The sequence below is a fragment of the Chanodichthys erythropterus genome, chromosome 23 (genome assembly GCF_024489055.1).
Source record: "Chanodichthys erythropterus isolate Z2021 chromosome 23, ASM2448905v1, whole genome shotgun sequence".
NCBI classification, from domain to species: Eukaryota; Metazoa; Chordata; class Actinopteri; order Cypriniformes; family Xenocyprididae; genus Chanodichthys; species Chanodichthys erythropterus.
This window is the reverse complement of record NC_090243.1, coordinates 84349-102524: the sequence shown is the minus strand read 5'-3', so window position 1 is coordinate 102524 and position 18176 is coordinate 84349. Positions and strand designations below refer to the sequence as shown.

The 18176-nt window shown below is 38.1% G+C and overlaps 1 protein-coding gene across 2 annotated transcripts; it reads left to right on the top strand.

The window, feature by feature from the left end:
• Positions 1 to 1937: 1937 nt before the first annotated feature.
• Positions 1938 to 16985, top strand: LOC137013935 (uncharacterized). Of its 2 annotated transcripts, none has more exons than XM_067377987.1 (11): positions 1938 to 3570; positions 6773 to 6935; positions 8578 to 8770; positions 8870 to 8938; positions 9134 to 9232; positions 10590 to 10694; positions 10966 to 11244; positions 11349 to 11381; positions 13170 to 15117; positions 15256 to 15387; positions 15573 to 16985. In XM_067377987.1, the coding sequence occupies exons 1-11, from the start codon at positions 3462 to 3464 to the stop codon at positions 15791 to 15793; spliced, it is 3351 nt and encodes a 1116-aa protein (XP_067234088.1). In that variant the 5' UTR covers positions 1938 to 3461; the 3' UTR covers positions 15794 to 16985. The 2 variants fall into 2 exon arrangements, with proteins under 2 accessions (XP_067234088.1, XP_067234087.1); XM_067377986.1 differs by having other exon boundaries at positions 10846 to 11244; positions 15573 to 16983.
• Positions 16986 to 18176: the final 1191 nt, after the last annotated feature.

Genomic DNA, 18176 nt, shown 5'->3' with positions numbered 1-18176 from the left:
TTATATTATATTATATATAACAGTTTCTCTCACTTTGGTGCATGTCTCCAATCACAACTAAAATTCTTACTTGTTCAACATCCACATTATAGTCTCTTGTTCACATCATAAATGCAGATTCTCATTCTCCGGAACAAATTGCAAATGCTTTGGTACATTTGTGCATTTGATGTACAAGTGTCAGATGTTTCCTACATTATCACTTGCTTATGTCAGGTTCATCAAAATATACTAGGTGTCGAATAGTTTTTATTTTCATAAGACATTAAATGCAAAATGGTTGAACTAGTCATAAACTGTCAAGCATATTTTCTATACATTTCTTTTAGACTTTTTTTGTCCTGAATTATTAAATTTCAGGGATGAATTTTGAATTTCAATAATGAAGGGGAATGTAATTCAAGCAATGATCAACAGTTCTCTAAAATATCTCAGATGCCATCTCATTTGGGAGGCACAGACAGAGCACAACACAGTGTTACACACTCTGTACATGAATGAACAACAAGGACACAAACAGAGTCAACAGACAGAAGAAGGAGTAAGGATGTGTGGTGGAAGGGTATGGAGGAGAACAGAGGAAGAGGTAGAAGAGGCCAAGACTGAGATGTTTCTGATGGAAATAAGAGCCACTGTTGTAGATCATGCTCTCAGTCATGACCTAAGGCCGAGACGGGTCAAAAGAGCCGAATGATGGGAGATGTGTTTGTAGACAGAACAGGTGTGAAATCAGATAATGTTCACTATGTACTGTTCACTACATAAACTGTAGACTGATGTAATGCTATGTTACTGCAGTCTACTTGCATTTTACATTATACAGTAAATATTACGGTGGCTGAGAGAGATCACCGCGCACAACTGAAGAAAACACATGCAAACAGAAAAAATGAACAAAACATCTTGATCAGTTTGACAACACACTTGCTGCAAATATTCACCCAAATACAGAAACTTGCTGCAGACAACACACATACAATGATGATGAAAACTTTCAGGTAATAGACAACACCACTGACAAGTGTTCATTGAACAAGCATGTTCCAGCCAGGTTCGTCACTTGTTTGGGGTACCCTTGAAACATTTCTTTGTCATCAGTTCTCCTCTGTCCAACAGTGAACAGAGCATTATTATAATTCAGGCAGCTATCATAAGTCCGATTGGGATGATCGCAACAGTCAAAGTATTTATTCCAGTTCCATCCAGTTGAGGATCATATTCATCACGCTGGAATGGACGGTTTGGTGATGATCTGTGCCACTGGCTGTCATTATATCACATGACATTGTAGCTACTGTAATATTTTGACAGACCACCAGAAAGTATATCTGAATCCTGTCTCATCCAGTCTAGAGTGACGTGTTCATACTGTTGAAATGTATGCCATACAGATAAAGTGCAGTCTTGTGTATTTTCAATCACTGACATCAAAATCGTATCCATATTACTTCTGAAAATACTGTCAGAGTGTCTTTGTGAACAATGATACAAGGACTTGTCATTCTGATGACACTGATATAAGGATTATGAACTGGTTACAGGCTATTGCAGGTAATTCATTGTGTGCTGTTATTTGTATGAACTGTTTTAAGAAATGCACATACTGGTTTACATCTTAAGGATGCATATGAATGAGAATATATAATAGGAGAGCAGTTACAGCAAACATTGTTTTATATTTAGAGAGAGAGCAGTTACAGTGTTTAGTATAAAAAGTGTTTAAAAGAATCATGACTCAAGCTGGGACGTTTACATGTTTGTTTACAGATTTATTTTGTTCATACTTTGATTTTAAAAGGCACTGGATGTGAAACCCCTGCTCCCCTAACACTAACCCTAACCCTAACCCTAGCCCTAGCTGAGAGCTGCAGACAGTGACACTGAGTGACTCGCCGCCCTTCCCCCACCGGCCTCTGATCGCTCGCGCCTCCCGCCCATCCCCCACAGCAGCAGCGCAGCAGCTTGAGTGCAGAGTGAGATGAGCTCTGAGGAGAGATCACAAGTGCTGCTCAAATTATGGAATAATCTGTCGTGGATATGCGTTTTTAAAGCACTTTTACAAGATCTAGCAGCTTTTCCTTCCTTTATATTTAATATAAAATACCATAAATTAAAAAAAAAAATGAAAGAAAATGCTGTTAATAAAGTGCACGTTAAAGTTTATTTTAGAGCCTCGAAATAATCCACACATCTCCCTGATTTTAACTCAAACATTTGATTAAATAGAATTAGTAAAAATTAAGATATGTGTTCCAAAGAGATCGTTTAAAAGTGATCATGTGCTCTGTCCATTAGAAAGACGTACGCCTCCGTTTTTATTTTATTTATTTTTTATTTAAGTTTGAAGAACCAGTACTGTGAATAAAACAAACAAAGATCTAGGTGTTTGCCAAAATATTTATTATGTCAAATAAATGTAGTCACAATTTCAACGTGAAATCCAAATACGTAACTACGTCATGCACGCACGTCAGCTGTGGATGTGTTTTCCCGGGAAATGCAGTCACATGGCATTGCTTGACGCGAAAAAGACGACAACCCCCATCAATGGACGCTGGAGAGGTGAGATCAAGTGTTGTCCCGAAAATGCATGATAACTAAAATACACTGTGAAATATGAAAGTTAGTAAGATGTATGTTTACTTTAGTGGTTAAATTATTTTCTGTTAATGTTTTATTTCTCGATTGTATTTGAGTTTGATTCTCATTTGATTATTTTTTTTTTTTGCAATAAGGAAAAAAACAGTTTATTGCTTATTTGTAGGCATTGATGAGCAAATAGAATTTTGTTATATTTCATATAATATCTCTTTAGATTCTACAATTTAATCAGTGGTAGCCTGTTTTTCTCAATTTTTGTAAAATATCAACAGTATGTATTGTAATTTGAAATAATTAATTTTCATTTTTTATTATTTGATGTCATTTTTAATTTTATGTAATACATTATTTACACTTTTTTTTTTTTTTAGTGGAACACAAAAGTGTTTTTTTATTTATCTTCACAGAGCTTTTTTTGCACAATGACAGTACATAGACACTTTATAGTATTTTTTTATTCTGTGTGTCAAGCTCCAAAGCAGACAAAATAGTCCATATGAATCTATCAGGTTACTGACTGAAAATCTGTAGCTTTTAAATTAACATGAATATGGATTGATATCAATCATCTGGTCACAATGGTTTTTGGCATCAATGATATTGCTGTTTTTTTTTTATCTAAATGCCTGTTTTAGACTGGTCACATGTGCTGTCACTGCATAGAGCTCTGTATTACATTTAAAGATAAACTTTAGTGTTCCACAGAAAAACACAACACAGGTTTGGAACAACATGAGGATTAGTACAATAATTATGTACATTTTTGGGTGAACAATTCCAGTAAGATCAAAAAGATTTTTAAAAATGCTTATTTAATCCATTCACCTTATATTTCTTTTTATTTCTTTTTTCCAGAAATAATGCTGAAAAGCAAAAGGCGTAAAACACCTCTGCAGGATGCAGAGGATCACATGACCCATAGAACTGATAAGCCTGGGCTTCAAGAGCAGTTCATCAGCAAATATAAAGGCAAGTATTTATGACTAACCATATACACCAGTGGTTCTCAAACTTTTTTCCCAGTGGGCCGCACAATGGTCCAAGTGCAAGTCTCACGGTCCGCATATAATTTACATATGACGTCACCAATGCAAACCAATCAGATTTAATGTTATGGTATTAGCAGATAATACTATTATTATACTTAGATGTTGCACACAATAAATAACAAATAAAAACTAACTTACTGACATTAGCTTTACAATAATAATCAGTAATGCTCAATGAACACACAAACTGTAGGCTATATACATCACTTTAAGTTGCTATTTAATTCTGTATGACTTTATGACTCTCTTCAACATTATCGCAATAGTCACCAAACAATCACATAAACGCCTTAATAAGCAAATATTACTCAGCTCTTTTTACAAACAACAATGAGTGCACTGTAGGCTAATTACAATCTCTGACGATATCAAGCTTTCTGTCATGTCGCAATCCTTGGCGCAGCATCGGATCCGCTAGCGCGCGGCCGAGTTGGGCTCATTCCAGCCGCGGGTGCGCTGATGCGGTTATTTTTACTGATTTAAAATACATCAATCAAACACATCGAATTCACAGTTCAGTCTTTTGAAATTGTAGGTTTTGCTTGTCAAGTACTTTACTACAGAGCAAACAGGAAGGCTGCCCATCTCGCTCATTAACAGCAAACTGATTCTTCCATTCTTCTTACCTTTACTGCTGATGCTGCGACTCTTCTTGTTTGCTTGTGTTCCTTCATTTTATCTTCCACATTTTGTTTTTCTCCTTTAATAACAAATTTGACCATTTTGAGGCTTAAATTTACAAAATTAATGGCTACTGTTTGAACTCTTCCTAAGCGCACACTTGTGTTTGTTTCGTTAACTGAGTGATTGCGTCATTATTCTACATTGGCTGATGTCTGAAAATAATAAATGCTCACCAAAATTATTTTATATGACAAATAAAGCATTATAGCTCATTTATATTTTTTTAATTCGCTTTAATTTAAATTTTAAAACAAAAATAAATTGTATGCTACTTTTTAAAATTATTATTATTATTGTGGTCGGCATATCGCGGGCCGCATTTACATTTGTGACGGGCCGCAGGTTGAGAACCACTGCTCCACACCCATTCAAACGCTTACTGCGCGTGAAGTGTCGCGTCACGCAACTCGCGCCCAATTACATCAAAAGTAGCCTAAATGCTCACTGGATGTCATGGCAACTGAATCACGGAGGAAAACTTTAAATATCTCGCCTTCGCTTTAATTTCGGACCATCTCCAAAAAGACATAAAACACTAAACAAATGATTTTGACATGCGTTTATCAAAGTAGGAAATCCAGACTTTTAATCCCTTACACACAATTACTGCTGTTGAAATACGAAATGGAGGCGGGTCCGGATTGAATCCCCTCCGCGCTTTGAGAAGTGCTGATATACACGAATGGTTAGGTCTTGATGTCATTAATGCAGAATAACCTGCTTTACAAATAAAGTCTTGTAGTTTAAAGGGTTAGTTCACTCAAAATTGAAGTTTCTGTCATTAATTACTCACCCTCATGTTGTTCCACACCTGTAAGACCTTCATTCATCTTCAGAACACAAATTAAGATATTTTTGATAAAATCTGATGGCTCGGTGAGACCTCTAAAGCAACTAAAGACATATTTAAAACAGTCATGTGACTACAGTGGTTCAACCTTAATGTTATGAAGTGATGAGAATATTTTTTTGTGCACAGAAAAACAAAATAACCACTTTATTCAATAATATCTAGTGATGGGTGATTTTGGGCACACAAAAAGTATTGAACTGCTGTAGTCACATGATCTGTTTTAAATATGTCTTTAGTAGCTTTCTGAACACTGAAAAAGGAAATGATTTTGCTCTCAATGCAGGCCTCACTGAGCCATTGAATTTTATCAAAAATATCTTAATTTGTGTTCTGAAGATGAATGAAGGTCTTACGGGTGTGAAACGACATGAGGGTGAGTAATTAATGACAGAAATTTATTTTTGGGTAAACTGAACATTTAGGTGGTTATTGGTTTGTGTGTAAACCAGGACAATGGATCATTTTTATAATAGGGTTAGTTCAAATAATGTCATTTATTACTCACCCTCATGCCGTTCCATACCCGTAAGACCTTCAATAAGGTGATTCTTTTTTTGGAGCTATCAGTATATCGTTGTGCATGATCATGTACATGATCAATGTTTTTTTAATTTTTTTTTTTATTATTATTGGGTTTTGGTTAAATTCCTGAAGTAAGGGCTGCTTTTTCACTTTTTTTTTCTAAGACACAAAATATACATCAGTAATACCCTCTTGTGATTTAAAAAAAAAAAAGAAGCTTTTACTTTAAAGGTAGTTGCTAACAAGTGTCTAAATGGGAGACAGAGGTTGTCTGGGACATTAAAAATCATCACCTGAACAGATAAAGTCATCTACTCACTAGTCACTTTCACAGCCTCGTTGTGTTTAGAGGTAGATTTAGGGATGTACACTGTACACAACCATTCAAACATACATTATAAGAATGCAAAACATTATACTTATTAAACAGGGAGATGGATTTTTAAAGTTTTACAGTTCCTGGAGGCACATTTATCAACAACAACAAAAAAACTCTTTATCTAAAGCCAAAAACCATCCATAAACATCCATACACCACAAAGACAAACTATCCAGAAGCGATGCATGTTAAACACAGAATTTTCTTTTAAAAATATTGCAACACAGACACGTACTAGACGAGTTGTTGAAGCTTAATCATGAGGACGATGAAGTTTTGCAACTGTGGTGTATTTAATAGGCAAACTTAAGCTTAGTTTCTGCAGCAATACAAAAGCCAGTTAAAACAACATATAGGGTTTTAGTTGAGGGAACCAGGGGTGTGTGAACTACAAAAATACGTCATCGCTGCAGCACTCTATTCTAAACTATATAAAGCCAAGATAATATTGTTTATGTATGAAAGAGTATAAAAATTTTAACTGTATAATTTTAAGACTTTAAAGTATAATGTAATGTATAAAAAGCACAGCATACTTAGAAATTTGCCTGGCTGTTGACTATTTTCATTCAGCAATTTCCCTTTTACATATAATGTACATCATATGGCAGAGAACTTTAAGTAATGATCAAAATGATAGTTGACTTAATAAACTGCTGAATCTAATGCATTTCTCCTCTTCAGGGCGTGGAGTTTTCACCACTAGAGCTTTTTTCAGGGGTGATTTCGTTCTTGAATACAGAGGTGAACTTCTGAGTTCAGAGGAAAGTCTTGACCGAACTGAACACTACACTGAGGCCGAGAACGCGTTCCTGTTTGATTTTCAGTGGCGTGGCAGAAATTGGTGGTGAGTACAGACCTGTTGGATTGATGTAGTAGAGATGCTAAAACATCTGGAACTGAAAGATACTTAGGGTGTGTTCATGTTTGTAGTTTGGTTTGCTTTGTTCGTTTGGTCTGGGTCCACTTAGCATTTCTATCGTCGAACCTAAAGGCATAATGATATGTTCACAACCTGATTGGTGGGCTTTTATGACAGAACTTGCCGCACATGCTGTGTGCGTAGCCTACATATGGTGGTATTTTGACCAGCTGAGAACTTGTGAAGAGTTTATAAAATGTGTAAAAGTCAAAACAGCGGCAGGAATCCCTCCGGTTCTGACACCTGTACTGAACTGTTATGGGCAACATCACGACTATGAAGAGAAAAAACAGGTATGCATGAGCATTCTGTCCTTTTTAGGGTCTCATCTTCCTGTTTTTGTTTCGTTTAGATCTCTTTGGTCCGTGTTGCGTTCATATTTCAGTCGAACTGCTCCAGAGTTTGTTTGGAAGTGGACCAAGACCCATCTTTTCAGTAGTCTCTGTCCACTTGTTTAGTGTGCACCAGGGTTCAGATAGCAGTGTTCACACGTTCTAATGAATGCTGCTTTTCCACTACATGGTACGGCTCGGCACGGCCCCTTAATTTTTATGGACTTTTATACATGGACTTTCCATTGACTTCCATTATACAGCTGACAGACAGCAACGGTTTAAGTTAAAAATCGTAATTTGTGTTCTACTGAAGAAACAGTCACCTACATCATGGATGCGCTGGGGGTAAGCAGATAAACATTTCTATTTTTGGGTGAACTATCCCTTTAAATAGCACCACTTCGGTTGAGGTTCCAAACGTGCCATACTGATACTGAAATGTGACGTGTAAGCACTGAAGATCACTGATTTGTCAGAGAGTATAACAGCATCCGCAGAGACACTAGATTGGATTTACCACACCAGCTAGATTTAATTCTAGCGGGTTTGCTGCCTTGTGTTTTTTAATCGACTTGCTTTAAATGACCATCACATGCAACTTGAAAAAAGAAACGCCTCTATCGTGGTCAGTAGACGAGGTGGCAGCACAACTGTAATGATCAGACTATAATCCCAATCACTTTGAAGCGGTACTAACTGCAGTGGAAGAACAAACCGAGCGAGTTGAGTCGTACCGCACAGTGAGAAAGTGCCATAAAAGAGCAATGGCACCAGGGTTCATTTTAATCTAAACAAACATGCCAAGTGTGAACACACCCTTAATACTTAAAATTAACCATGAACTGACTTGAAGGCTGCTGAGTGCAGTTTCTTTGAGTCATCAATATTCGTTTTTAACCGTATTCCCAAAAGAGAACAAAATGGTGAATGTTAGATGCATTTGTCTGCTGAGAGGATGTTGCCATACACTATCCGATAGATCCGTGGTTCTCAGACCCTCCTCTCTGCAGATTCTGTTTGTCTCCTTAACCTGACACACTCGGTTGAGTTCATAGAGCTGTGTCCTGATGATCAGCTGATGGTCTGAATCAGGTAGATTAAAAAACGAGACATACAACTTATGCAGAGCGGTGGGTTTCCAGGGCTTGAGTTCAGAACCACTTAAAAATAACTCTACTTGTCTAGCATATATAAGATTACAAGTATTGAGTAATAATTTTATGTCTTTATAGCATGGATGCATCTAAAGAAGATGGTTCCTTGGGAAGACTTGTAAATGATGAACACAGAAATCCTACTTGCAAAATGAGAACCCTTGAAGTGAGCAGTAAACCTCACCTGTGTCTCTTTGCTGTGCGAGACATTCTACCAGGAGAAGAAATCACCTACAATTACGGAGACTCAGACTGGCCATGGCGAGTCAAGGTACTATCAAAAAAATGATAGAAAGATTGATCAGTAATTCAGGATAATCTTTTACTATCTGATTAGTTACCATGTGATTGTGGTCTCATATTTCTCAAGCCTTTGAATCAAGCATCAACTGAATCCTCTGATAAAAAGCCATCCATCAGTTTGGGTCCGCAGAGATCGGTAAGTCCACTTTAAAACATCTGTATCATTATTCTATATTATTGTCTCTTTTGTGAGTAGTGTGTCTGGGTGTTAACAGAAGGAAAGGAGTGATAGATAAAGTTACTGTAGGACAGCTAGATTAATTACTGGTTTTTCTGTTCTATACAAACATTTCTGATTTTTATATTCACTGGTTCCTTTTCTGGCATCTAGCCCCATTGTGCTGCTCCTGTTTCTTCACCTGGATTGGACGAGGTGAACAGCAGTGGTCCACATAAGCAGTCAGGCAAAGCAAGAACATCAAGAAAAACGGTAACTGTCTCATAATGCAGCAACTATTAGATGATTTCTGGGAAAAACTGTTGATATTTGAAATCGACACCCAAACAACCACACCCCTCCCTTCATTGCTCCGCCCCCAAAATACTGAACACCCTATTCAACACAGGCAACTACTAACAGCTGGTGCACAGGTGTTCAACTAGAAAAGATCTTTATCGCTGGCAGACCGTAGGATGCATTAGAAGGTTTGTTTTTAGTTGATTGTAGGTGCGTGTCCACTTCATCCAGCACACTTTGTGTAAACGCTCCAAATGGTACAAAATAATATTTTGTCATTAGAAATGTAATTTCTGTGAAAAGAAATGTAAAAAGTTAAAGAGGTTCCTTCCTGGTCTGGAAGGAACCACTGCGGAGAAGCACAGTATCTGTGTGACTCTTCATAGACATAAACAGAGAGAAGTAGCTCCAGCTACAATGTTCTTTAGACACATGCAGTTATGTTTATTAACCGCTCAAGCACCAAAAGTTATGGAATGTAAATGTAGTCTTACTACCTTACTACCCACCTCTGCTAGTTACCTAGTTATTGTCACAATTTTATTTTCAATATTGTTAATGTACATTTTATGTTTGTTTAAAGGGTTAGTTCAAATAATGTCATTAATTACTCACCCTCATGTCATTCCACACCTTTAATTTTCAGAACACAAATTAAGATAATTTTAATTAAATCTGATGGCTCAGTGAGGCCTCCATTCAAAACAATGACATTTCCTCTCTCAAGATCCATTAATGTACTAAAAACACATTTAAATCAGTTCATGTGAGTACAGTGATTCAATATTAATATTATAAAGTGACGAGAATATTTTTGTGGACCAAAAAAACTAAATAACGACTTTTCGACAATATAGTGATGGGCCGATTTCAAAACACTGCTTTGGAGCTTTATGAATCCAAAGTCACGTGATTTCAGCATTTTAGCCGTTTGATAGGAGATCCGAGTCACTGATTCGATTTGTGAAGCTCTGAAGCAGTGTTTTGAAATCAGCCCATCACTATATTGTCAAAGTCGTTATTTTTTTTGTTTGGTGCACAAAAGTATTCTTGTCACTTTATAATATTAATATTGAACCACTGTACTCACATGAACTGATTTAAATATGTTTTTAGTACATTAATGGATCTTGAAAGAGGAAATGTTATTGCATTGAATGCAGGCCTCACTGAGCCATCGGATTTAATCAAAAATATATTAATTTGTATTCTGAAGATTAACAAAGGTCTTACGGGTGTGGAACAATATGAGGGTGAGTAATTAATGACATTATTTTCATTTTTGGGTGAACTAACCCTTTATGCTAAATACTTCTTTATATATCCACAGAAGCGGTTTCAATCAAGACTGGCAAAATTAAGAAAACATCATGAAGATTGCTATGAACGTTTTAACAGAGCAGAAACTGAAAAGGAACGCAATAAGATTGCTAAAGTAAGATTGAGTAATATGTCAACATCATAACAATACTCTGTGATCAACACCTCAGTCCATTAACAGGCTAATTATTTTAATATTAATTAATAGTTTCTTTTGCTTGTAGACCTTATGTTTTTATTCAGATTATATTTTCAAACTGTTACAGTCATCCTTAGTTGTGTCCACAACTGATGCATCCTCTTCATCACCACCCTGTGCTGTGTCCACCTCTGTAATGACCTCATCAACGTCACCACCTCCTGCACCACCAACGTCACCTGCGCAGCCCTCGTCGTCCTCATCCTCGCCTGCGCAGCCCTCGTCGTCCTCATCCTCGCCTGCGCAGCTCTCGTCGACCTCCTCCTCTCCTGCGCAGCCCTCGTCGTCCTCATCCTCGCCTTCTCAGCCCTCGTCATCCTCATCCTCGCCTGCGCAGCCCTCATCATCCTCATCCAGCCCAGCACAGCCTCCATCTTCTCCTGCTCCACCCTTATCTTCACCCTGTGCTGTATCCACACCTGTGGTTCTCTCATCACAGATGTCTAAGACACTCTCATTAAGAGAGGTGGGTATCTTCATTTGCTCAATTATTGGGATGGTCTGGGTGTATTGGACTGGTAGGACTAAATTAAATATTATTTTTATTTGTTTGTATTTCTCCTCTTCCAGGTACCCTCTTTAAGGCTATCAAGAAAAAGACAGGTATGTGACTTGCCATGTAACTCTTTATACACTGCGTTCCAAATTATTATGCAAGAGACAAAACAGTAAGATTTCTGTACAATAAACATTCAGATTTTAGTTTTTCTAAGAAAATGTTTGTTTGTTTGTTTATTTATCCATGTCTTTTTAGATAACTGGTATCAATCTCAGACAAAATAATTTGCCAGGTCTATGGAAACCCTACTTAGAGGTTGTTCCACATTATTAAGCAAGTCAGAGTTCTCATGCAATATGAGGAGGAAGAACGATCTTTCTGAAGATGAAAAGCATGAAATGGTGCAATGTTGTGCAAAAGGCATGAAAACAACTAATATTGTGTGAAACTGAATGGAGATTATCAAATTATCATAAGATTTGTGAGTGATTTAGAGCACAGCAGAACTCGGTCAGATAAAGGCTTATTAATGAAAGTTCCTGTCAAAAAAATTAACTGTATTAAAAGGGCAGCTATAAAAAAGCCAGTGTTGAGCAGCAAACAGGTATTTGAAGCTTCTGGTGTCTCTGGAGTCTTGAGAAGCTCTCCATGCAGGCTGGCAGTTGTGCGTAAAGATGCATTTCAGCCACTCCAAACCAAACCTCACAAAGAGAAACATTAACAGTTGGTGAAGAAATACATTTTCAAACAGATTTATTGCTGTGATGTTTTTTTGCAGCATGGGATAGTGCATTGTACAAATAGTGCATTGTACTGTGCACTATCCTCCTTTTTATACCATAGCTGAAAATGAATTATTATGAACTCCACATATCTTGCAAAAGTCATTTTAATACCCTCCATCTCACTTTCTAGTATTCCAGCCCAAACAATCAGCCACCAGCTCCTTGCTGACATCGCAGTCTTGCTGGAACGTGGTGGCCATTCACCAACCATCCAGAAATCCATCCATTTAGACCATCCATTGTAGTACGGCATTAGTCAGTGAATAAAACTATTTAAAAATGAGTCTTCATGTATTTCTAAACCCACTGTAAATGTTTCTCTTTGTGAGGTTTGGTTTGGAGTGGCTGAAATGCATCTTTACGCACAACTGCCAGCCTGCATGGAGAGCTTCTTGAGACTCCAGAGACACCAGCAGCTTCAAATACCTGTTTGCTGCTCAACACTGGCTTTTTTATATAGCTGCCCTTTTAATACAGTTAATTTTTTTGACAGGAACTTTCCTCAACAAGCCTTTATCTGACTGAGTCCTGCTGTGCTCTAAATCACTCACAAATCTTATGATAATTTGATAATCTCCATTCAATTTCACACAATATTAGTTGTTTTCATGCCTTTTGCACAACATTGCACCATTTCATGCTTTTCATCTTCAGGAAGATCTTTCTTCCTCTCCATATTGCATGAGAACTGTGACTTGCTTAATAATGTGGAACAACCTCTAAGTAGGGTTTCCATAGACCTGGCAAATTATTTTGTCTGAGGTTGATACCAGTTATCTAAAAAGACATGGATAAATAAACAAACAAACATTTTCTTAGAAAAACTAAAATCTGAATGTTTATTGTACAGAAATCTTACTGATTTGTCTCTTGCATAATAATTTGGAACGCAGTGTATACTCAAATCATTTTCATAGTTATGACTTTACTTGCCTACAATCCAGGAAATGTAATTTTACGGGAACTGCTGCCATGCCCACTATGCTCACATACGATCTCTTCTGTTAGATTCTGGCAGTGGTATACTCATGTGATCACTAAAAAAGTAGTTGGAAAAAAACAACATTTGGAATTATTTGAGTAAGTGTTCATTTTTTTCTCATTCAGTATTCAGGAAGTGCCATCAGTGACTACAGCGATGTCACAGACTACAGTGATGTTGACTACATACCAAAAATCAACTCTGATGAATCGGATGGTAGTTCTTCTGGACATGACATGGGTAAAAGTGCTTTGATGCATCCAAAATCACTCAAAGAGGCTGGTAGTTCATCTAATCAATTTGTGACGGCACCATCACCAAAAAAGATGAAATGCCAAACTAAAGAGACAAACACCTTGTCTGGTGATAAGACTTTTATTCAGTCCATGCCATCACCAAAGCAGGAATGCAAGACATACAAGAAGAAGCAGTATTGCCTTTATTGCTCTAAGCCATATTCAAAAATGGCAAGACATCTTGAATTTGTCCATCGCAACGAAGTGGAGGTTGTAAAGGCAGTAGCATATCCAAAAAATTCAAAGGAACGACGAGTCCAGTTAAACCACCTTAGAAAAAGGGGCAACTTTGCCCACAACACAGATGTTGTGAGACAAGGACATGGGGAGATGATTGCCTGTTACCGTCCAAAAAAAGGAAAAAGAGCCAAAGAATTTATTCACTGCATTTACTGCCAAGGGCTTTACAACAAGAGTAGCCTTTGGAAACATATCAAAACCTGTCCTCTGAAACCTAAAGATGATGAAGCCCAGGGCAGGAAAAGAGTTCGATCTCTGTGTGCTCTGAACACACCAGTTGGCTTAGAAGTAAGCACAGGTTTCAAGAAAGTACTATCCTTTATGAACTATGATGACGTTTCACGCGTAGTCCATTCCGACATATGCATCATGCAGCTGGGGCAGCACATGTTCAACAGGATGGGGTCTGATGTGACCAGACATGACTACATCAGGCAGAAGATGAGAGAAGTTGGCAGACTTCTTCTTGAAGCAAGGAAGTTTACACCACTGAGAACAATGGTAGACTTCATCATACCAGCAAACTTCAAACATGTCATAGCAGCTGTTAAAGTTGTATCTGGCTACGATGAAGAGAAAAACTTCTACCGTATTCCTTCTTTAGCTCTCAAACTTGGGCATTCTTTAAACAAGATCTGTAGCATTGTTGAGAGCAACGCCATGATGTATGGAGATCATGACCGTGCTGAGTGTGCTCGAGACTTCAGGAAAATACACCAGGCAAGGTGGAATGAGTACATTTCTGCTGGTGCTATAACTACTTTGAAAGAAGCCAAGTGGAACACACCACAGATCATTCCTTTCACTCAGGACGTCAAAGTCCTACATGCACATCTTGACAAGAAACACAATGAGCTCCTAAGTAAGCTCAGAACTTGCCCTTCTGCTGACAGCTATGCTGCTCTAGCCAAAGTCACGCTGTCCCAGGTCATCCTGTTCAACAGAAGAAGAGAAGGTGAGGTGTCCCGGATGCTTTTGTCAGCTTTTAAAAGCAGGGATTCTTCTGAGCTACACAAAGACATCGCCATCTGTCTGTCTGAGTTTGAGAGGAAGCTGTGCCTGCACTTCACCAGAGTTGAGATCCGTGGTAAACGGGGGAGAAAGGTTCCTGTGCTCCTCAAGCCTTCGATGGTTACTGCCATGGAGCTGCTCGTTGAAACACGTGAGGTTTGTGGCGTTCCAGCAGAGAATCCCTTTATGTTTGCCAGATGTGGAGCGATGTCTGCCTACAGAGGAGGAGAGTGCATCAATAAAGCTGCTTGTGAATGTGGCATAAAGAATCCCGAAGCGCTGTCATCAACCAGGCTCAGGAAACACATAGCAACCATGTCGAAAGTTCTGAACCTTGATGAGAATGAAGCAGACCAGCTGGCTGATTTCCTTGGTCACGATATTAGAATCCACAGACAGTATTACCGGTTACCAGAGGGGACACTGCAGCTGGCAAAAATGAGTAAAGTCCTAATGGCCATGGAGAAAGGAACACTGTCTGACTTCAAAGGAAAGAAACTTGACGACATTGAAATTGACCCAAATGGTATGAGTATACTTGGACGGTCTGTGTGTGTCTGTGCTGTATATATTTGCAAAAAACTGTACATTATCATATGTTACAGATGCTAAGTATAATCAATAAACTGTTGATTTTTTTTATTTTTTTTTATCAACTGTTTAGAGCAACTTGAGGCTCAAGGTGATTCCATGTCAAGTGATGAGGAGGATTACAGTGACGTATCTCAGACAACCGCACCAGCAGAGACTGATCCACCTGTTCAATCTGATCAATCTGTTTCACAAGAGGATCAAGGTAAGAAAAATCTCTAAACTACACGCACAATAATCATCAAATAACCATAAATTAGCTCCAAGCAGCAATATCCATCCAAGGGCTTTTCAAAATTCAGAAAAATCTACACATTAGGACATATGTATGATTTGGTCATACTCACTGATTTAGTTGTTATGAGAATTACATTTTTAATTATTCCATAGGTTCTTCAAACGCTCCAAAAAAGAAATGGGAGGACAATGAGGTAAAAGCAGTAGAGAGACACATGATGAAGTTCATCAAGACATGCAAAGTTCCTGGTAAGCAAGACTGTGAAAGATGCATTCACGCAGAGCCAGAAGCTTTGAAGCAGCGAACATGGACTGGTGTGAAAAATTATGTGCGGAACAGGATCACGACTCTTAAAAGAAAGGGTGGTTTGTGAGGAGGCACAAACACAAAAACACTTCAGTGCCTTTTATAACTTCTTTACTGTAAAAAAATAAATATATAATATATAAAAATACTGTAAAAATATAATATGATGTGGAAAGTGTTAAAAGTATTATTTGACTTATTTGTCTGAAGAGAGTGGCTCAACTAGCGACCAGCTCATTGAAGGTGCTGTACATTAACGTTGTTAGCAAAAGACTGTACTGCGATGTTACATAAACTAATCAAAAATAATCTGTACCATTTATCCCAAGTAAAATAATCCCATATTAGCTCTTATAAATATATTTTACATGCCATCTTAACACTTTGCACATCATTCTCTTTTTGTAATAAATGGAGGAAAATTAAAAGAAATTAGGATAAAGGTGTAGAAATTGTTTTGAGGATGGAATGAATCAGAATATCAAGAAAGTAAGAAGGAGTATAAGAACACTAATGAAGACAGAATAGTTCATTTTCAATGTTCTGTTTTCATTGTTCAGTTACAATGAAGTTCGATGGAATGTCACTAAACTTTCTATATGTCATAAATATAAAGGATGAGGTAAAGGGGATAAGGGGGAGGAGCGAATGTAAAGGTTGTGAAAAGAGGGAGGAGCGAATGTAAAGGTTGTGAAAAGAGGGAGGAGCGAATGTAAAGGTTGTGGGAAAGAGGGAGGAGCGAATGTAAAGGGGATGAAAAGAGGGAGGAGCGAATGTAAAGGGAATGAAAAGAGGGAGGAGCGAATGTAAAGGGAATGAAAAGAGGGAGGAGCGAATGTAAAGGGGATGAAGAGGGAGGAGCGAATGTAAAGGTTGTGAAAAGAGGGAGGAGCGAATGTAAAGGGGATGAAAAGAGGGAGGACCGAATGTAAAGATTGTGAAAAGAGGGAGGAGCGAATGTAAAGGGGATGAAAAGAGGGAGGAGCGAATGTAAAGGTTGTGAAAAGAGGGAGGAGTGAATGTAAAGGTTGTGAAAAGAGGGAGGAGCGAATGTAAAGGTTGTGAAAGAGGGAGGGGCGAACGTAAAGGGGATGAAAAGAGGGAGGAGCGAATGTAAAGATTGTGAAAAGAGGGAGGAGCGAATGTAAAGGGATGAAAAGAGGGAGGAGTGAATGTAAAGATTGTGAAAAGAGGGAGGAGCGAATGTAAAGGTTGTGAAAAGAGGGAGGAGCGAATGTAAAGATTGTGAAAAGAGGGAGGAGCGAATGTAAAGGTTGTGAAAAGAGGGAGGAGCGAATGTAAAGGGGATGAAAAGAGGGAGGAGTGAATGTAAAGGTTGTGAAAAGAGGGAGGAGCGAATGTAAAGGGGATGAAAAGAGGGAGGAGCGAATGTAAAGGTTGTGAAAAGAGGGAGGAGCGAATGTAAAAGGGATGAAGAGAGGGAGGAGCGAATGTAAAGGTTGTGAAAAGAGGGAGGAGCGAATGTAAAAGGGATGAAGAGAGGGAGGAGCGAATGTAAAAGGGATGAAGAGAGGGAGGAGCGAATGTAAAGGTTGTGAAAAGAGGGAGGAGCGAATGTAAAAGGGATGAAGAGAGGGAGGAGCGAATGTAAAAGGGATGAAGAGAGGGAGGAGCGAATGTAAAGGTTGTGGAAAGGGGAGGAGTGAATGTAAAGGGGATGAAAAGAGGGAGGAGCGAATGTAAAGGTTGTGAGAAGAGCGAGTGAATGTAAAGGGAAGGAGGAGGGTGAAGGTAAAGGAGGAAGTAGAGAGATTTTAAAGATGGGTGAATGGAGGAAGTACGGAAGCCTCCAAGTTAGTGCTAGTTTTGCATTTTCATTGTTGTCCTTTGTAAATTGTTTTTTTTTCTTATCTTTTTTAATTTCTGTTATTCGCCACAATGTGTTGTTATTGTTAATATTAAAGACTCATTTAATCAGTTTGTCTCACTAGAGTCCTCAAAGAGTCATTTTATCGGATTTTGTGTCTCACTAGAGTCCTCAAAGAGTCATTTTATCGGATTTTGTGTATGACTAGAGTCCCCAAAGAGTCATTTTATCAGAGTGTGTGTCTCACTAGAGTCCCCAAAGAGTCATTTTATCAGATTTTGTGTATCACTAGAGTCCCCAAAAAGTCATTTTATCGGATTTGTGTCTCACTAGAGTCCCCAAAGAGTCATTTTATCGGAGTGTGTGTATGACTAGAGTCCTCAAAGAGTCATTTTATCAGATTTTGTGTATCACTAGAGTCCTCAAAGAGTCATTTTATCAGATTTTGTGTATCACTAGAGTCCCCAAAAAGTCATTTTATCAGATTTGTGTCTCACTAGAGTCCTCAAAGAGTCATTTTATCAGATTTTGTGTATCACTAGAGTCCTCAAAGAGTCATTTTATCAGATTTTGTGTATGACTAGAGTCCTCAAAGAGTCATTTTATCAGATTTTGTGTATCA

Coding starts and splice junctions, on each gene's coding strand:
- LOC137013935 (XM_067377986.1), top strand. CDS start 3,462: ATGCTGAAAAGCAAAAGGCGTAAAACACCTCTGCAGGATGCAGAGGAT. Junction 8,939..9,133: donor GTTTGGGTCCGCAGAGATCG/GTAAGTCCACTT, acceptor TCTGGCATCTAG/CCCCATTGTGCTGCTCCTGT. Junction 15,118..15,255: donor CATTGAAATTGACCCAAATG/GTATGAGTATAC, acceptor TCAACTGTTTAG/AGCAACTTGAGGCTCAAGGT.